A 21907-nucleotide genomic window follows, 5' to 3' on the forward strand; every position below is an offset into this window, starting at 1 on the left:
CACGGTGGCCCACAGCCCAACGGCCAGCACGGTAGGTAAGTGCAGGTCAGGGGCTTGCACCCGCGGGAAGACCCCGACCCGAATTTCTGGGCCATTGTGTAAAATTAAAAAACAGATAATACACATCCAATGTGAAAGAGAGAGAGAGAAAAAAATGAAGGCCTGGAGTATCTGCTCGATTGCACTGATTTTTGGGCGCAATTTCGCCGAAATCAGCCTAACTCGTGCAAAAGTTCACGGAATTTTAAATGTAATTTGCCTTTAGCGCAACTCGAGTTGACGTGATCTTTTGCAGTAGCATTAAAAACATCGCGCTGGAAACAGAAAACTAGCCCACAAAACTGGCCATGCCCATAGGGTGAATTAATCACCATTGGAAGTTTCCGCTAATTGCGCTCATTTGCAGGCCTTCGAGGAGGCTCCAAAAATTTAGCAGGTTCTTTTGGGTGCAAGGACTGTAATAGGCACCTTTTAAAAGCTTTTAAAAGTGATTATTGTTTTAATTTACTAAGAAACAGACTAATGTACCTCAATATGACTAGAAAATAGTTTAATATATTTTTTAAAAGTGCATTTCAATTTTTTAAAATTGGGTTACTCAGAGGTGGTGGATTGACAGTGTGACTATTTCTTGTGAGAAATCTCTTTTCAGCTGTTTTAATTAAACTTCACCAAGGGGGTAATTTTGCCAGCCCTGGGGAGGCGGGTAAGGAGGCGGGACTGCCGGGAAAATGGCAGAATCTGGGGTCGGGTACCCATCACACCCCCAACCTGCCTCCGTGCCATCTTCCCAGGAGGCGGGTACCCGACCCACGCTGGAAGCCACCTCCCCGAGACGGGAAGAGGATTAATGCCAATTAACTACCTGCTAACAGGATTTTGAGAATCCCTATTTTCAGCCCTGAAGTGTGGGCTTCCCAATGGCTCCGAACCTCGCCAGGGTCAGCGAGGCGGGCTGTCGGTCTGCGGGGGTCAGAGGGGCCGAGATGTCCGGTGTGCAGGTGAGTAATGAGTACAAGTGTGGAGAGGTAAGTGTGTGAGGTAAGTGTAAAGTGTTTTAATAAGTTTTACTTACCTTTACTTCTTCCTGCAGGCTTCCTCCCTTCAGGTCTCGGGAGTCCCTCAGCTCAGTGGCACAGAAAGCAGAATGGCCGCTGAACTGTCAAAAGCTGCAGCCTCTGCTTTCTGCTCAGGAGAGCTCTCTAACTGAGCCTGAGTGGAAGGACTCAACTTAGAGGACAGACTGTCAGTGTTTGACAGCTGCACAGAGCCATCAAACGCTGACATTTCATCTGTCAAAAGCTCTTGACAGATGAAACGTCACTCGCTGACGTCACCTGTAACCGGCTTTCCCTTATTTGACCTGCTAAGCCCGCTGGGCAGGTTTAACAAGGTCAATCAAGGAAAATAGCATGGGTTGGCCACAAGTCAATGGAGGCGGGACTAAAACCCGACAAGTGGGAGTCTCGCCTCCAAAAGCTCCCCATTGAGAAAATCCAGCCCCAAGTTACCACTTTTAAATATATGAAGGAATTTCTTTTTAAAGCAAAATTTTAAAAGAAGTTACATTTTAAGACACTGCCCGATTGCGCTGGTTCAAGGTAGATTTTGCATTCGGCAATATGCAAGTGAGTTTGAGCGGAACTCAAGAGAAAAATATCACTTTTCAAAACAGGTGCAATTTTGAACGCAATTTACGCCGGAATCAGCAATTGCGCCAAAACCAGAAACTCTACCCCGGACACTTAGTAGAATAAATAACTGAGAATGAGAGATTTTGGGAAGGAAATAATCATTTTTGTAAAGTAAATAGTTTTATAAATATTACATCTGTGAGACCAGCATCTTTCAGTACAATGGCCCAAATTTGCATTAAGAATAACGGTGAGGCTATTAGCACTTATCATTATTAAAGGGTAAATTGGACAGCAACTTCCGTTGGATGCACAAGTGCAGTTCGATGCAGAAATCAGGACGTTGCCCTACTTCTCCACAAGCTTCGCTATACCGGCACCTCGCTGAGATACTCAGCATTCAAACACACAAAGGGCGTGAAGTTGCGATACTTACCCACTACATACCCACTAAACATGCCAGAAAAGGTTTGGGCTTGTCCGTTCACGTGTAAGTGAATTTTTAACAGCCAAATTAATTACTGCCAAACAACCTCTCTGGCACTGAAAATTTACTTTCACAAGTGTGGAGTCTCATTCCTTCAGATTTTAATTACTGTTGGAGATTTAAAATAATAATAAAATAATGTATTTTTTTAATTTTTTATTATTTCTTTGTCTCTTATCTCTCTTTTTTAATTCCCATCTTTCCCTCTCTTCATTTCACTTTCTGTACATGGTTTTACATTGAATTAAATATTCTAACTTACACTTCCTGGTTCAGACTCTGCATGCCTCAGTAAGGATTCTTCCATCTGATTGGTTGCTTGTGTAGCATTGGAATTGATGCGCTCCCGTACTCACGTCGTGGGGTCACCAATGTAGCGGTTCGTGTAAATCGCCACTAAATGAAAGAGTTTAACTTCGACGAACTATAAATAAGTTGTTTATTTACCAGAACAGGATAATTACAGCAGGTAAGATGGCTGACTGCAGGAGCACCATGTTGTAGGTCTTGTCCCAGCGGGGACTCCACAAGGACTGAGTTCCCAGTCCCGTGGGGAGCGTCATGACCTCATTACGCTCTACTCTATATTCCCGCGCTTTGGGCGTCACGTGACCGCATCGTGACGTCAGCATGTTCGCGTGCGCTTAGGCGGTCACGTGACCTGCACCGTTGCATCGGTACATCTCCCCGGTACGGAGGCTGGCCTTTGAGGCTGAGGTTGCAAGGCTGGACTGTGCCGGTACTTGCCGCGGGAATAGAGGATCGCTTCACCCCCGCCTGCTGGCCGATGCGGCCGAAGTCGCGGTAGCTCGGGCTGTGCCAGCGGCCGTCTAGGAAACCCGAGTCGGGCCGGCGGCCGGCGCGCATGCGTCACGTGATGCGTGACGTCAGCGCGTTAGGTCGCCTCTTAAAGGGGCAACGGCCCAACAGGTAAGTTAAAGGGGCAACAGCCCCAACTGGTAAGTTATACAAATAAGTAAGTTAAATACATACAGTTAAGTAATTTATACATACATAAGTAAGTTAAGTTAAAGGGAATTATGTATCTCAATGTAAAGGACAACCAATGGGACCGCCACACTTGCCCTGTTCACACAGATTCCAGATCTCCTGTAGAGGGTGTGACGCTGTATTGGTTCTCTAATTACCACAAGTCGTCTGATCGGCTGTACGCATGTGTAAGTGCAATGAACGGCGAGTGCCGTTCGTTCGCCACTGACCACAAAATACAGGCCATTACTTTTTTACCAAACCAAGAAACAATGAGATAAATAGTTGAAGTAAATTGTGCTTTTTTAGTGTGATATCTGCAGAGCTTTCAACATTAGAGAAGTTTTAAAAGTTTTTTTTCAATTTCATGGGATGTGGGTGACACTGTCAAGGCTGCATTTATTGTCCTACCTTAGCTGCCCTGATATAGTGGTGGTGGTGGACCTTCCTCTTAAGAACATAAGAACATAAGAAATAGGAGCAGGAATAGGCCACTTTGCCCCTCGAGCCTGCTCCGCCATTCAATAAGATCATGGCTGACCGTGGGTTCAAAGCCACTTCCCTGCCCGCTCCCCATAACCCTTTACCCCCTTATCTTGCAAAAATCTGTCTATCTCCACCTTAAATGTATTTAATGACTCAGCCTCCACAGCTCTCTGCGGCAGAGAATTCCACAGATTTATGACCCTCTGAGAGAAGAAACTCCTCTTCATCTCAGTTCTAAAAGGGCGACCCTTTATTCTGAAACTATGCCCCCGAGTTCTAGATTTCCCCACGAGGGGAAACATACTCTCTGCATCTACCTTGTCGAGCCCCCTCAGTATCTTATGGGGGGGATTTTAACTCAGGTGCCGGATGGTTTTGTGTTATCCGAATTTCGTATTTCCCACATGAATCTAAATAGATGTGGGAGATTGATGCAATTTTAACTTAAGTGGCCAATTGATTTCCAACGCGTGGGAAGCCTTTGCAAATGGGTTTTTCATGACTGAAAGTCCCCTCCGATGACGCCATCATTGCTGCTGCATTTAAGATCCACAGCAAGCCTTGCTTCTTCTGCAGGCTTCCAAGCTTCCTCCATTTCGTGCCAGAGGGACCTGCAAGAAAGATGACAAGCGGGAGGGCAAGAGCAGCTCCTCGTTTTGATGAGGCGGCCCTGCAGGCATTGGTGGATGGGGCTAGGGCCAACAGGGAGGTCCTGTTCCCTTCATCAGGGAGGAAGAGGCCTCCCACTCAGACCAAGGCTGTGTGGATGCAGGTGGCTGAGAAGGTCAACTCCTTGGGAGTCACACGGCGAACCTGGATTCAGTGCCGGAAAATATTTCATGACCTTCAGCACACTGGAAAAGTGAGTATGAATTTCCCATCACCCTCAATCTGATCCCTATTGCCTTTCCTCACCAGCACTCAGCTTTAGCAGTCTCTTCCTCCACATTCCACTTGACACTAAGATCCATGCATCCTTACGCATGCCCTCTCTCTCTATGCTCACATTCACATAACTATTCCACCATGCAGCCCTCACACTCGCTATCACTCTGATGCTTTGAACACAACTGACTACACACAGGGAGGGCCCTTGGTCTTGCAACCTCACGCCATCTTTGTCTCCTTCTAAGTATCTATGCTATGCAATCTCTACACTCACTCCTTCATTCTCACTCAACCTCCACTTGTCTCCCTCATTGCAGGAAAAGAGAGCTCACAACAAGAGAGAGCAAGCCAGTACAGAAGGAGGGCCACCCTCAATAGCCCACCTGGCCCCCTGGGAGGAGGCATGCCCCGGAAATCATTGGCATTGAGGATGATTTGATCATGGGGGATGGACAGACGGGTGCAACACAGCAAGCTGGTGACAGAAAAGTTTCCCATCTCTCTCTTTGACATTGCATGAGTCGCTGATAATGATTGTGAAGCTGTAACAGATGCGCTTATGAGCATCTGCAAAAAACTATGTGCATGTAGCCTTTGCATCACATCTCTGACTCTTTCCTTTACTCCCCCACAGGACCATCACAAGCATCCGTCCCCCCTAGCCAGGAAGAAGAGGCTAAGCAGCCAACTCCTCAGAGGAAGCTGCAACCTCTGAGGGCGCAGCGTCAGCAGAATTCAGCCAACCCAGCACCAGCGCAGACACTCACACCTCGGTGGGACCTTCGGGACATAGAGTAGTGTTGTCACCTAGTGTATCACAGCTCACAAGTGAGCATCAGCAGATTGTGGAGACAGGGACAGCAGTGGAGAGTCCAAATCAGAGGGTGCAGGACTCTGCCAGCTTGGCTCAGCACCATGTCGACCCTCTGCATCTGGGTCCATCCATAAGATCAGAGATGATGGAACTCCAGGCACAGGTGCAGGAATCTCTGGCAGGTTTTGTCTCTAGGGTCGCTGCATCCAGGCATCTCAAGCGCATCTTCCAGCAAACCGATGGTTTGTTCAATAATGGATCTGGTGGAAATGTGGCTGGAGTTGTAGCGCTCCTCAGCTTCGTTGGATGATCTCCTCAACGGCGTCATTAGCCACGTCCTCAGGGGATAGCCCTTGTCTCCAAGTAGCCATCCGTTAAGTTGGTCTGGCAGACTGAATAGTGGAGGCACACTAGACTGGCGCAGTATGAAGGAGTCATGGCAACTGCCAGGGTACATGGCACAAACATGCAAAATCTCCTTCTTGTGGTCACACACCAGGTGAATGTTGAGGGAGTGGAAGCCCTTGCGTTTGACAAAAATACCTGGATTGCGATGGGGTGCCCTAAGGGCCACATGTGTGCAGTCAACGACGTCCTGCACCCTTGGAAAGCCTGCCAGATGAGCTAATCCAACCACTCGCGCCGTGACACTTGTTCAATCCTTGCTGAAATGGATGTGATTGTGCGCGAGGGCAAAGAGGGCATCGGTTACCTGCGTGATGCAAGTGTGTGCGGCCGCCTGGGAGATGCCGCTGATGTCTGCTGCTGATCCCTGAAAGGAGCCTGAGGCAAAAAAGTTGAGTGCGGTGGTGACCTTGACGGCCACTGGTAATGCTTGTCCACCTGGTCCTCTGGGCAGCAGGTCTTGCTGTAGCATTGCGCAGATGTCAGTCACTACCTCTCGCGAAAGCCGGAGCCGCCTTTGGTACTGCTGCTCAGACATGTTGGGATAGATGACCCTGCGTCTGTAGACACTGTTTGGGGGGTATCTCCTGCGCCGACAGGCTTCCAGGCGCTGACCCCTTCTGGCCTGTGCAGCCTCAGGTGGGTGAGCAGCAGGCTGGCGCTCCTGCTGCTGCTGCTGTTGCTGGTGCTGCTGTTGTTCCTGGTTCTGCTGGTGCCATAGCTGGTGCTCGAGCTCCTCTAATGCCCAGATGGGAAGGAAATAAATGGCTCCCATACTTCTGGTATATGCTTCCATTGAGGAAGCGCTGAGTGAAGGTAGCGAGAGGGGTTTCCCAGGAGGCCACACTGGAGATGGTTGTGAGGCTCCAACCTTCCACAGGTGTGGTTAAGCCTTGTAAATGTTGCCCCAGACTTGAGACCAGTAAGTCCTGCCACCTGCAAATGATGGCTGATCAAATCTCCTCTTTAATGGTTGTCCTGCAGTTGATAGTCAGCAATCCAATAGTGCTCCCGTCAGGTTTCACATTCGTGATTCCCACCAGGCGTGTTTTACGTGGGAAAAGGGTTAAAGTTGCAAGGGCCTGTTAAAATAGCATTATAGAGGCCATTTAGTGGTAATTAATGGCCTTAAAGACCAGTCCCGCCTGGTGGATGTGGAATGGAGTCAGGACCATCAGACACGCCTGAGTTAAAATTGCTCGGTCCCGCCCGCCAGTTTTTGCGATTTTAACCCCCTGCACGCCTCCAAACCCGACTCCACGGCTCAATGAAAATCGAGCCCCATATGTTTCAATAAGATCGCCTCTCATTCTTCTAAATTCCAATGAGTATAGGCCCAACCTGCTCAACCTTTCCTCATAAGTCAACCCCCTCATCTCTGGAATTAACCTAGTGAATCGTCTCTGAACTGCCTCCAATGCAAGTATATCCTTCCTTAAATAAGGAGACCAAAACTGTACGCAGTACTCGAGGTGTGGTCTCACCAATACCCTGTGCAGTTGTAGCAGGACTTCCCTGCTTTTATACTCCAACTCCCTTGAAATAAAGGCCAACATTCCATTTGCATTTTTGATTACTTGCTGTACCTGCATGCTAACTTTTTATGTTTCATGCACAAGGACCCCCAGGTCTCTCTGAACTGTAGAATTTTGTAATCTCTCTCCATTTAAATAATCATTTGTTGTTTTATTGATCCACTTTGGCAGGAAAAATAAAAAAGCAAATTGCTGCTGTCCTGGTGATGATGGTGGTAGGTTGCGAATTCCATGGTTTTGACCCATGAAGGAACAGTGATATACAATCCAAATCAGGATGATGAGTGACTTGGGGGTGGGACATGGGAGGTGATGGCATTCCCATGATAGTACTGTTGTCCTTTTTTGTTGGTAGAGTTCTTGGGGATGGAAAGCCTTGTGAGTTGCTGCAATACTGCAGATCGTGCACTGCAACAAAGTGCACTGGTAGTGGAGGGACTGCATATTGAATCAAATGGCAGGGCACCAGTCAAGCAAGATCAAGAGAGTCGTATTATCATAAAGAGCAAGATCAATTACAAAATCTTTATTCAAATACGACACATCTTTAAACTAAAATGCATGTGCCTTGCTCAGTTGGAGTGACAGTAAATGAGACTCAGTGATTGATTTTCATTGACCCGTGGAGTCAGGATTGGAGGCGTGCGGGGGGTTAATGTCCCGAATTCGGGGTCCCGACACCATCCTGCCCCCAACCCGCCTCTATGTAAGTTTCAAAGGAGGTGGGTACCCACCCTGCATTGGGACCCGCCTACCCGAGGCGAGAAGGGATTAGTGCCAATTAACTGCCTGTTAACAGGTAGTTAACAGGCAGTTTTTAGCCTAATCCCTATTTTAAAGCTTGAAGTGTGGGATTCCCGATGGCTCCAAACCATGCCAACTTAGAGGAGTTGGGCCGTCGGGTTGAACGACATGGAGGGGTCGAGATGTCGGTGTTCAGGAGCGATGGGTGCATGAGTGCAAAGGTAAGTGTGTTTGGTGTGTAAAGAAGTTTAAATTACCTCTACTTACCTTTCAGCCTTCCTTCCTCTAGGTTTCAGGAGTCCATCATCTAACCGGCACAGAAAGAAGAATGGCTGCGAATTGTCAAAAGTGACAGCCTGCAGCGTTCTGTGCCGGTGAGATTTCCAACTGTGTCTGTGTAGAAGGACTCAGGTTAGAAGTAAGACTCTGAAACACTGATATTTCATCTGTCAAAACGTCTTGACAGATGAAATTTCAGTCTGTGACATCACCTGTTGCTGAGTGGCCCTTAATTGGCCTGCTGAGCCCGCTGGGTGGGCTCAACAAGGTCAATCAAGTTAAAATCACATGGATTGGCCGCATCTCGATGGAGGCGGGATTATAACCCCGAAAGTTGTAGTCCCGCCTCCTTCCCGGCTTCTGAATGAAAATCACCCCCTCAATGTCAATATAACAAAAATAGCACTCAGCTCTCCCCGAGCTGAAGATAGTTTTGCCAAACATTTCTGTAAAGGAAATCCCCTCTCATATATATTTTTAAAAGTCATTCTGCCTGATCAGCTTTTAATAATATTACCAATGAGTACAGCTAATGTCAATTATCAATGCTATTATTGTCACAATTGCAAAATTGCATTCACATGAATAGACATGCTTTATCAACGAACTGTACTCTCATTTTGTTTTATATATTTGGTGGGATAATAACAAGTCGCAGTTTGATTAATTATAATAAAGACAAACAGCTCTTGAATGTGACCCTGATAATTATACTCAGGTATGGGCGAGTGATGATTAACTCAACATTTGAACTTCTGTGTACAGGGGCAATGGCACTAACAGACAAATCTGCAGATACTATAAAATGATAAAAGAAAGTAATGCACATCCACAGTAGAAGATACAGCAGGCAGGAGAAATTTATATGAAGCCTTGTTGTTTGGGACTATCTTTTTATATAGATTTTCTGGGTTAATAAAGAATGTTGAGTACAGCTAATACATTTATGCTCTGGCACAAATATGCAGATCTAGCTTAAGCGGAAGTAACTGAGGTTTGCGCCTCTCATAACACTGCGGAGGAGTAAGAACCAGACCACAGCTTTGGTTTTTCAGGGAGTGTATTTTGGGATTGAGTGGGCTGCTCTCATCAAGTTCTCTGGTCTAAATGTAGTACAGGAGGTCCTGTCTGCAGCCTACTAAAACTTGATCATTGGGCAGATATGGGTTTTATAGGCATTAAATTCATCCATCATGAGGACTGGGGCAAGGGCAGCCTCCATCCACTAAATCCAAACCAGATAGTGGGCAGGGATTATTAATAGGAAATCCTGGTGCACTCTGTGAACAGCTAGTTTTGCTGTTAATCGTATAAAAACCCTGTTTTCCTCTTTCCCTCTCCCCCACCGCACCCCCCACCCACCGCCCAACCCCTACAAGAAAAAAAAACGGTTCTATGAGTCAGGAAAGGGTCTAAAATGTTTTGTAAATCACGTCACATACGATGATGTTACATATAATTTGATATTGTTGACACTAAATGCAGCTGCCATACTAGTAAGCAGGGTAGTCATTTAGTTGCTTTCTTTAGCTAAGTGTGAAAATATGTAATGGCAAATGTACTCATTGAAACCTGAACTCACTTGCTGATGCACAGTGATTGCTACTTGTATTGAATGAGGAAATGTTATGTAGGATTTGCAAAATTGAACTTTATATTATAAAGGGTCAAATGGCAGAAGAGGCCATGATTTTTAAAGACTGTTTTAAAAGAAGCCCAGAAAAAGGGGCATACAAAATGGCCACCATACCACGTGACCGGCTTATTGGGACATTTTAAAATGGTTCCTGCGAATCCTCAGACGGCTTTGTGGATTCAACCCACAGTAAGTTCTGGAAGCCATTTCTGAGAGAAATAAACTCTTATGTTCATTAATAAATAAACATTCGTATTATGAACACAGCTAGCTTTTGCTAGACGCTTTTATTGAGCACATGTGGACTAGGTACAGTATCTGTAGAGGCTTCCATCTTGACTGTTGCCTTGTGGGTAGCCTAGTGCCTCATGGGTAATGTAGTCTTAATATACATACAGCTGGGTAGTGTAGTCTTATACATACAGCTATATACAGCTTTACACAGCTCTACGGCTCCACCTAGTGTCCACTATAGAATGACATGTTATTGCTCATTACATCCCCCTTTCTTTGAGGTTTAACAAAATCAATATCAATCAACTTTCAAGAAAACAATAAAGATAATATCAGTAACGCTTTTGTTAGTGCTCTATAAACATAAACATTTTCAAAACAGTCAACACATTTTCAAAGCTTTACATTGTAATCAAAGATTAAGTCTATCAGGCTTTTTTACTTCACGTGTGGATCTTCTCAACACGGGTAAGTCTGATGTGTCTTCATGAGATTGTTCTGGCGGTGAATGACACGATGCAGTTGCGGCATTGTCATCGATCTGCTCTTGTATAGATCGAGGTCTCCTTGCGATCTTTGCTTGGAGAGGGTTTCAGTGTTTCCTTCACTCTTCATGCCATAACTCTCAATGTAGTCAATGCACTCTCGAAAAACTGCTGGCAGCTGGATCCCATCATACAGCATAGTCCTCTCAGCAGCCTCGGCTAATGGAACACCAAAGATTGGCCTGAGGGAAGAAGGAGTATCCACCGGAACTGCTTCCTGCTCTGGTGCAGGCTTCTTCTTTTTCTTTTTCTCTTTCCACTGCTTAACAACATCTGCTGCGGTTATATCTTTGGACTTTTTCTCCTTGTATTTTTCCTCTTTGTGCTTTTCTTCCTTTGGCTTCTCTTTGACCTTAAAGTCTTTTTCTTTCTTCTTGGAGAAACTAGGCTTTTTGAAGACATGGACACCCTTTGGCCTTTTCATCCTTGATGGGCTCTCTGCTTCATCACCTGAGTCATCTGGTCTGCTTATGGCACAGTTTATACGGTAGACTCTCTTGACCAGTTCTAAGTCTTCACAAGCTTTGTCACCTAGTAGAGAATCAAGCCCTTCAGCCAAAACAGAAAACATGAGATGATGCACTTTGGCTTTGACTGTCACTTTAAGTCTGCATACACCTAAGCTATCTATTTTCTGTCCATTATAGCTCTTCAGTAGCACTGACTTTTTCTGTATTTTGGGCTTTTCTTTCATATTTTTTATGTCACTCATACTGATTAAGTTTGCTTTTGCCCCAGTGTCCAGTTTCAATGTAACTAATGCTCCATTTATCTGCAGTGGGATCATCCATTTGTCCACTTTTACTGCATTGACTTTATGTTCAGCATTGTCCATTTCTGAGGGCTGCACATTTTCTGTATCTTTTTTGATATCGTCACATGACACCATTCCTACAAAAAATGTCTCACTTAAATCAGTGTCCTCAATCACATTAACTTGTTGCCCTTTCGTTGTTTTTACTTTTGAAAAGCATTGTTTGGCAAAGTGATTCTTTCCATTACACTTTGTGCACATTTTTCCAAATGCTGGGCATTGTTTTAACTGGTGTTTGTAACCACAGCGTTTACAATTAAAAATGTCATCCTCCGATTGCTTTTCATTTCTGTTCTGCCCATATTTCTTCCCCTTCTAGGACACAACACCGACAGCAGCATTATCACTCATTACAATCGCATCATTATTGATTTCACTGAAAGTCTTCGCGTGCTTTCGAGCTAGCTCGCTGGCTTGGCATATTTTCACCGCATTTTCCAAATTTAGTTCGGTTTCTCTCAACAGACGTTCCCTGACTTTTTTATCATGAATACCAAACACAATCTGGTCACGAATCATGGATGCTTTGAGCTCAGAGAAATTACATGTCTGTGCTTTCAGTTTCAGATCAGTTATAAAGCTATCAAAAGTCTCATTTTGTTGCTGTGTCCGAGAACGGAAGATGTATGTTTCATACGTCTCATTCTTTTTGGGAGAGCAATGTGCATCAAATTTTTTTAGCACATCTTCTAATTTTTCTCTGTTCTCCTCTGGATTAAATACAAATGTATTAAATACCTCTATCGCCTGTGGGCCTGCAACCGTAAGCAGCAACGCTATTTTTCTTGCATCTGGCTTCCTACTGAATCCGATGGCAGCAATGTAGAGTTCGAATTGTTGTTTAAAAATCTGCCAATTGTAGTCGACATTTCCCTTGAGATTCAAACGCTCTGGTGGCTTCAAATTCTCCATGTCCCTTTTCACAATTTTCAGCAGATCTTCACCATCCTGGTACCATCTTATGTTCATTAATAAATAGACATTCTTATTATGAACACAGCTAGCTTTTGCTAGACACTTTTATTGAGCACATGTGGACTAGGTACAGTGTCTGTAGAGGCTTCCATCTTGACTGCTGCCTTGTGGGTAGCCTAGTGCCTCATGGGTAATGTAGTCTTAATATACATATAGCTGGGTAGTGTAGTCTTATACATACAGCTATATACAGCTTTACACAGCTCTACGGCTCCACCTAGTGTCCATAAGAACATAAGAACTTAAGAAATGGGAGCAGGAATAGGCCAATCTGCCCCTCGAGCCTGCTCCGCCATTCAATAAGATCATGGCTGATCTGATCCTAACTGCCAATCCACTATCACAGAACAATCTCCTGAATCTAACAGAATTAGACACACAAAATAGGAGCAGGATCAGGCTACATGGCCCCTGGGCCCGCTCCGCTACCCACAGGGCCATGACCGATCCGAACCTAGACTCATGTCCAAATTCCTGCCTGCTCCCCGTAACCCTTAATTCCCTTTACTTCTAGGAAACTGTCTATTTCTGTTATAAATTTATGTCCACTATAGAATGACATATTATTGATCATTACAGAAACCAGACACCCACCTATGCATATGGATTGGATGCAGATCCAGTCAAGATCGGCCTGGAGACAGTGGCCATCTAAATGTTGACCCAGACAAAAGGGGACAATTTCATATTCATGAGAACAGCACCAAGGACTAGATAACGAGATCAGCAGGACATTAAAAACAATGAAGGTCATTCCAGACCAGAGATGGACCTTTACCAGCCATTTAAAATATTTTAAAATATAATAACTACCCCGCTGTGCTCCCAGCCCGCCAAAAGTTAAACAAAGACTAACCTGATTTTGGGCGGGAAGTAGAAGCTTCTGAAGGAAAAGTATAATTGGAAGACTGGGGTAGGAATTCGGCAGTTGAGCAGTGGAGTTAAGTTGGAGTTGAGTCGGAGCTTCTTCGGAGTGGTGGGGTGAGCCCCAGCCTTTCAAGCTCAGCCTTGGAGCATATGCACCGGGTCCAGCTTTTGAGCTGGGTAAAGAGGAGCTGGTTTGGGAGAAGATCAACGAACTCCACTCCACCATCGGAGGAAGAAGAAGAAGACTAAGCCGCCATCAAGAAAGTCGTTCGAAGCTGGCGTCCCGCCCCGGGGTTAAAAGTTCGGGAGATCATTGACCAACCCTGGGCCATTGACGAAACGAGAGGCCATCGACCCGCTCCAGCTCGGGAGAAGAGACAAAAACAAATGACAGAAGCAGCTGGTGTCCAGCTGCCCCCGACCCCCACCTCAGGAGAGAGGTGTGGCGCAGCTCGCTGGGGTTCCACGATCCACGAGGAGACGGGACGCCTGAAGGGATCAAAACCCAGACTTGTTTTCAAAACCTGGTACTTCCTAGTTGGATTGGTGAGCATGTTTCTGGCCCTTCACAATCAGATCTAGATAGGTTTAAGGGGGTGGACTTAAGGATACAATTAACATGAGTTGTTGTCCCTCGATGTTCCGTGTGTTTCCTTATTTCATGATGATCTTTGTAGAGTATAAGATGCCTGTATTTGCCTTAGTTAGTATTGTGTCGTTGTGATTTGTTTGTGTTTTTCCCTCCCATGTACTCTCTTATCTGTTTGCATTTGATTTCTTTTTCCTTATGCAATAAAATTTCATTTCGCTTCATCAAACTTGGTCTACAAGAGTTTTCTCTACATTGCAGTTCCTGCCCCAAAGTCCAGAGTATAGAATCTAAGGGGTGAGTGGGTCGAACCACTCAAGGTTTTACTGTGCAAGAGAGAGAGAGGCCTCTAGAGAGAGAAACCTCTGCGATCAAAAACCCCTTACAGAAAATGGCGACCACGGCAGGACTCTGGCAGCAGTATTGCAATGTAGTAGATCCGAGTTTGAATGGTCGAAATGCAATGGATGAGAGGATAGCGGATTATGTCTTTGGCAAGGTAAATCTCACTAAGCAGTGGATTTCCGATCTCTTACTGGATGGGTGTCTGTTGGACGCAGCCATCAGGTGGACAGAGAGCAAAAAGCATAAGAAGTCAGTAGAGAAGGCAGTGTGGCTGATGTGTTACAAGAAGCAGGTCCAGATCTTGGACCGGGTCGTTGCAGCACAGGCAGCCAGGATCACAACCCAGGCAGCAGAGATAGAGGAAAATGCCATGGGTGGGGAAAAACTCATCACAGCGCTTCAAGCGCTAAATCAGGAACGCCAAGTGGTAGCTAGTCAACATCAGGCTAGGATAGAGTACCTGGAGTGCCAGGTTACTGAGGCAAAGATCAATGAAATGAGGATACGGGAGAAAAACGCCCGCCTCGCACAACAGCTAAGAGCGCAGGAGGAGAGAGTAGTGGAGGTTAAGGCAGCTTACAAGCTAGCCCTCGAGCACGGGTTTGAGAGCACAGACCACGGCCCCTGCCAAAAGACCATAGAGGACCTAAGAACAGCCCTGGTTAAGGCAAAAGGCATGGTGTGTCTCGTCAGCCCGAAAGCCAGTCACATGGACTTTTTAAAGGAATCAAAACAGCCGATTCCAGCTGAAATAGTTGTGGTGCCAGCCACCGAGCCCTCAGCACCGCCGAGCTATAGTGAGACTTGGCTGGAAAAACAGGGGGTCGTAAAAGAGGAGGTAGCCGAGGTGGAATGTGAGAAAGAACAACCACTGGTAGCAAAGCCGGGACCGGCACCAATGTGTCCCGCTCGGCACCAGAGGTTTGGTCCCAACGCCGGCAATGGCGATGTCGTACCCCACCAGAACCAGCTCGTGGTGCCCTACGCTGCCCCGCAATTAAGGTCCATGGTGAGCCACCTCACACGACTCACAGTAAAGGGAGATCCCTCGATTCATTTCAGGGAGATAGAGGAAACAGCAGCCATTAATGACTGTGATGAACAGGAACAGGTGAAACTGTTGCTTTTCTCCCTGGATTGCACAATCCTTCAGTGCCTCTCAGTTGAGAGTAAGAGGGGATGGAACGGGTATGCGGATCTCAGGGAGGAAGTTTTAGAAGTGATGGGAGTGGACGACGGTAGTCCGTTCGACCGTGTAGAAGGGACCGTGCAGCTATCTGGAGAACCCCCACGGGTTTTCACAGAAAGGCTGTGGCCAGTGTATCGACGCAGCTGTCCGGATATGCCTGAACGGGCTGCAATGTGCGACGAACAGCGGGTTCATTGGCTCCGTTGCTTGGTTACCAACAGCTTGCCAGAGATACGGGCCTTAGCCAGGTCGTGGTTTGATCCCCAAGGTCCCGGTGTCACGGAGGAGACGGTGCTCCGTCAGCTCAATGTTGCGTACAAGAATTGTAGAGGTCAGGAAACACCTCCCCAGAAGGGAAAGGTGCATGAGGCAAAACCCGCAGCCCCAAGCAAGAAGGAGTGGCATCAGGAGGGGAATCGCCCTGTCCAAGCCAAGCTCAATTGCTACGGGTGTGGGAAGGATGGACATTGGCGCAAGGACTGTAGAAATCCGTGGAAGGATAATAAGGGAAAATTTCCCACAGCCCAAGCCCAAGCCCAGACCGCCGCCCCAGCACCCGCCCAAACCCAAGCTGTAGCTCCTGCCCCAGCACAAGGAGCTGGTGCAGTTATGGATCCCGCTGCAATAGAGTCAATCATAGAGACAATGCGGTCTCTGATGATCACGCAGGGGAAGATAGTCATCACCATTGGTCTTGTCGTTCCTGAAACCCCGACCGCTGTGCCCAAATGACTAGAGCCAGCGCAGCCTGTCGACCTGTATCCTCTAGAAAGACATGCACAGGAAGAGACCTCCTGTGAAATGGAGGAATACCTACGGTGTCAGTTTGCAGAGGCTAAGTTAGTTGAGCAGGATTTAAGGGAGGAGAACGCTAGGTTAACAGCGAGGGCTGGCAGTTTAGAGGGTCAGCTAAGGGCTTGTAAATGGTTTCACATCAATCAGTGCAAGCAGTTTAATCCGGGTGCAGGAGCATCAGCAACCGAAGCCAGGTCTGAGGGTACAGATCCTCAGCCTGAGGCGTGCGATGAGTCACAGACCACACAAGCTGGCGTTGTAGCCTGCTTGGAAGGAGAAGCTGTCCTGCCCACCTGGGGGGAGGCTTCCCCTATGGCCTGGGACTCGGACGAGGAGGGGCCCGAACAACAGGGTCCCACCCTCGACACTATTCTAGCGGAGGTGGAGTCGGAGGACGGAGGTCCCGCCCTCGACTCGAGCGTGGGGGAGGTAGAAATTGGGGGCGGAGATCCTCCACCTGTAGGGACAGGTGAGGAGGAGTCGTCTGCCACAGACCCAAATCCCAAAGGGGCGGAGCCTGAGGGGAGGGAGCCGAAGCCCACAGTCGTGGAAGAGCCACGGGCTGTGAGAGCTAAGGTCCCACCCGAAGGTCCACTCGCTAAGGGAGCCACGCCCAAAGTACCTTTTCGCAGGTCGACTCGTACGCCTCAGCCAGTAAAACCTTGGCCCGAGTCCCCCACTCCCAATAGACGCCGACTTCAGAAATCCATGAAAAAACACAGTCCCCGATTAACAGCAAAAGGCTGCGGGGAACCCAGGCCACAGGTCACTGCAGCCCCGCCACAGGGAGCGGCGAGCTGCAGTCCAATCAGGGATTACGCAAGCCGCCCGGGGACGGGCGGCGCTGTACGTAAGTTAAGTTTAAGTTTTAAGTTTAAGGTGTGTAAATATTAAAATGATTAGAGTTTAAGTAGTTTTGAAATCTGCCCAGTATGTGTGTAGTTTTGGATCGAGGTCAAAAGACCCGATCATGCCGTCACCTAAGCCAGAATCTCTCGGGAGCCTGGCTATATTGTTTAACCTGTTACAGGAGCCAGAAAAGATGAGAGGGATCTTCGTCACGTTCATGACGATCGGATGGAGCTGGGCCTATCGGGGCCGCACCAAGGACTCCACAATATATGGGTGCTCTGGCAACAGAGGCCCCATCGCGACTGATGGAACCGGCCCACGGGACGCTGAAGAGACTGCCGTATACTTCCATGAAGGAAGATGGCCAGGCTGGCTGGGGTCGAACTCCACTGAATACTCCAGCCAGACGGGGTTTGCATACAGAGAAATGTCTCTGATGTGCCCCAGGGTGAGGGTCATCGCACCCAGGATCAGCGCCACCGCTGGGAGGAAGATTTGCCTTGTTTGCAATGGACGGGTACCTTTGAATCGTTGGTGGTGGCTGAGCAAGTTGAGCAGCACCATGAAGAACTCCACTGTGGAGTGGGAGAGACTGGGTAACAACACCCATCGGACTATTACGGGAACTCATGGGGGGTTGAGTGTCTGTTGGGACAAATGGTGGGAACCAGATGAGGGGATCTACATCTGTATGTGGGGTTCAGAATGCGCTTGCCCCACAGGCGTCTCCATCTTTTTCCAAAGGCAGTGGCAGGATGCTGGACAAGGAATGAGGTGGGACGTCAGCACACAGGCTTGCGGAGTCCCATACTCTCAGATCCCAGTAAAAGCCACTGAGCTCATCACCCGACCCCGCAAGCCCCTGCCCACAATTCCGGTAGCTAAAGCCCTCAAGGAAGGGTGCCCCACCACAACAAAGGGACCCAGGAATGGATTGGTATTGGTACCCACAGGTCAGGTGCTGTACCAAGGGGTGCACTACGTGGTGGCTTCGGTGATTTTACCTCACCGAGGTACGATTGCCAGGGTGGTGCCCCAGGGAAACGGAGCAATTATACCAGGTCCTGTTAACAAACATGTTTAAACAGTTTTACGAATTCGACTTTGCCGATGTCGACAGAGCCGGATTATACACCATACCACATGAGGTCTTGGACAGAGTAGGGAGACAAAGAAGGGGTGCAGTAAATGATATTTTCACAGCTTTTAATACAGGAACTTCCGTCATCAACACACTGGATGATGTGGAGCTGCAAACCCAGATCAATGGTTTGAAAACACAGTTGAGAAAGATACTGACTGACGAGAATAAGGTAGTGGGTTCTGAGTTACATGAGGACCAGGCCATGACACTACACTTAAAAGAGATAATAGCTGAGCTGGAGAAACACGCCAGAACAGTAAATGCTCTCATCAGGGAGGATCGGAACGCGTCCGATCAGGCTGCGCAGAATGAAACTTGTGTGCTATACGGGGCGTGGTTACTGGGCGAGGGCCGCAGTAACCTGGAGGATTTGAAACAAGGTTTAGTCCCCTCCTGGATCAGCAACAAGCACCTCGCAGCCCTCCACCCTTTTGAGAATGCATTGAGTCCGTGCCAGCTCAGACTAGCTTCAGAGGCCTACCCAGTCCCAGTGGACTGTGGACGGTCTAATCACACCATTATGGGTATAGTGGTAAGAATGCCGGTGATGGGAAAGACAGCTAAACCTGCCCTGGTATACAGGGTGGAGAACATTGGAGTCATTCAGGGGGGTGCGCATATTCGCTACACAGGGGTCCCACCTTACGTCATTCGATGGGAGCATGCAATGATGGGTACTGACCTCTCGGGGTGCCGGAGCCAGGGAGCACACATCATCCTGTGTCCCCAGCACTTGAATGCCCATTCAAACCAACAGTGCGGGTTCAGAACGGCTGGCGTGAAGCCTATAAATTGCACCATGGAGGTAATGGCACAAGGCCATGTGCCACCGCAGGTGGCATATATAGGAGGTGGGACATACTGTGTCACCACTGCAGTGCCCCACTACCAGCATGGACAGCACGGTTGGTGTCCGGTTAGTGACAGCAGCTTCTGTTTCAAGCCCAGGGCAGAAGTTCAAGTGGCCCAAGAGCGAATTGCCCCCATTCCTGAAATTTCCACTGTTCACATCACTGTTAAAGAGAATTTCACCGATCTGGAGCGATTCGTTGCACATTTTGGATATATCATTCCCCTTCTCCCTGACACCTCACCAAGAGGTTAAAAGCCATTGTTGTTTCACAGAAACACTTCTACACACTGGAGCTGAAGACTTTAGAGATAGGGGCAAACATATTGGATATAGTGACCCCACCGTGGTGGGACCTGTTCACTAATATAGAAGTCCCTTCTTGGATTAGGATAACCTCCCACATTCTTGTACTGTGCCAGGTTATCATTGTAGTTTATTTACTGTTTGTACACTGTAAAAAGGTCAAACATTCGCAAAAGTATGAGAATAGAGGGGAATGGAGGGAGCATTATGTGCGGGTAGAAGAAGAGACACCCGTTTAGATTTTTGCTGCTTTGTATAAAGTTAAAACTTTCCCTCCCTCCTCTGTATTATTTTTGATATGTATTCATGTGCGTTGTAATTTTCGTGTGTGTACTTTATTTTATTATTGAAGTTTATTAGATGTGTTGTTATTATTAAAAGATAGTGTGTATGCACCAGGTGATGTAGGGGTATAAGGCCCCCCTCCACGCCTGGAAGTAAGTTGTCAGATTATAACTCCAAGGTATTGCCATCTGTAGATGCTCAATGTACACTAGGTTTTTCTGAAATGGGAAATGCATGTGTCGTGGGGTCATAGATAGGTAAATACTGGGGATGGTTTGATTGTGGAAAGTCAGAAAATTATGCTCACCCAGAATTATGATACTTCAAGCAAGTTACAGTATCATCAGGGGGGAGTGTAGGATTTGCAAAATTGAACTTTATATTATAAAGGGTCAAATGGCAGAAGAAGCCATGATTTTTAAAGACTGTTTTAAAAGAAGCCCAGAAAAAGGGGCATACAAAATGGCCACCATACCACGTGACCGGCTTATTGGGACATTTTAAAATGGTTCCTGCGAATCCTCAGACAGCTTTGTGGATTCAACCCACAGTAAGTTCTGGAAGCTGTTTCTGAGAGAACGAAACCAGACACCCACCCATGCATATGGATTGGATGCAGATCCAGTCAAGATCGGCCTGGAGACAGAGGCCATCTAAATGTTGACCCAGACAAAAGGGGACAATTTCATATTCATGAGAACAGCACCAAGGACTAGATAATGAGATCAGCAGGACATTAAAACAATGAAGGTCATTCCAGACCAGAGATGGGCCTTTACCGGCCCTCTAAAATATTTTAGAATATAATAACTACCCCGCTGTGCTCCCAGCCCGCCAAAAGTTAAACAAAGACTAACCTGATTTTGGGCGGGAAGTAGAAGCTTCTGAAGGAAAAGTATAATTGGAAGACTGGGGTAGGAATTCGGCAGCTGAGCAGTGAAGATAAGTTGTAGTTGAGTCGGAGCTTCTTCGGAGCGGTGGGGTGAGCCTCAGCCTTTCGAGCTCAGCCTTGGAGCGTTGGCAGCCGGTCCAGCTTTTGAGCTGGGTAAAGAGGAGCTGGTTTGGGAGAAGATCAACAAACTCCTCTCCACCATCGGAGGAAGAAGAAGAAGACTAAGCCACCATCAAGAAGGTCGTTTGAAGCCGGCGTCCCGCCCCGGGGTTAAAACTTCGGGAGATCATCGACCAACCCCGGGCCATTGACGAAACGAGAGGCCATCGACCCGCTCCGGCTCGGGAGAAGAGACAAAAACAAATGACAGAAGCAGCCGGTGTCCAGCTGCCCCGACCCCCACCTCAGGAGAGAGGTGTGGTGCAGCTCACTGGGGTTCCACGATCCACGAGGAGACGGGACGCCTGAAGAGATCAAAACCCAGACTTGTTTTCAAAACCTGGTACTTCCTAGTTGGATTGGTGAGCATATTTCTGGCCCTTCACAATCAGATCTAGATAGGTTTAAGGGAGTGGACTTAAGGGTACAATTAACATGAGTTGTTGTCCCTCGATGTTCCGTGTGTTTCCTTATTTCATGATGATCTTTGTAGAGTATAAGATGCCTGTATTTGCCTTAGTTAGTATTGTGTCATTGTGATTTGTTTGTGTTGTTCCCTCCCATGTACTCTCTTATCTGCTTGCATTTGATTTCTTTTTCCTTATGCAATAAAATTTCATTTTGTTTCATCAAACTTGGTCTACAAGAGTTTTCTCTACATTGTAGTTCCTGCCCCAAAGTCCAGAGTATAGAATCTAAGGGGCGAGTGGGTCGAACCACTCAAGGTTTTACTGTGCAAGAGAGAGAGGCCTCTAGAGAGAGAAACCTCTGCGATCCAAAACCCCTTACAGTTATAGACAGCTAACTTTGTGTGGCTTTCTTTTCAGTGAAGATAACTGTGGGATCATAAAAAGTGCAGTCAGGATTGCTTGAAGCTGCACAGTTCGTATGTTTGTGAGGGGAAAAGTAGGAGCTCAGCATGGCCGAATACAGTTGAGATATCACATTGCCTGGAAAATGAAATGGAAACTGAGTCCAACACTGGACATTTATTTACAAGTTAAAAGAAAACTGACAGCTTGCTGAAAAAGTGAACAAGTCGCAACAATAAGTGGGGCTCAAGTTTTCTTGAGTCATTCACTTTCAGCTTCTCTAGCTATCTTGATTATTTATATTATGCAGCATTGATGAGATGAGATAACCAAGCCATTGAGCTGAAAATAACTGA

The 21907-nt window shown here is 47.0% G+C and overlaps 1 protein-coding gene across 1 annotated transcript in view; it reads right to left on the reverse strand.

Annotated features, from left to right (window-relative positions):
- LOC147108604 (uncharacterized) overlaps nt 1–21907 on the reverse strand; it is a 67514-nt gene that overhangs the window by 19742 nt on the left and 25865 nt on the right. Inside the window, exon 4 of the mRNA XM_086004287.1 lies at nt 16049–16075. Within this exon, the coding sequence (XP_085860413.1) occupies nt 16049–16075 (27 nt within the window). The remainder of the gene's footprint in view (nt 1–16048; nt 16076–21907) is intronic.

Source organism: Somniosus microcephalus, chromosome 13 (genome assembly GCF_052327205.1).
Source record: "Somniosus microcephalus isolate GS21.2 chromosome 13, FLI_Smic_1.0, whole genome shotgun sequence".
NCBI lineage: Eukaryota > Metazoa > Chordata > Chondrichthyes > Squaliformes > Somniosidae > Somniosus > Somniosus microcephalus.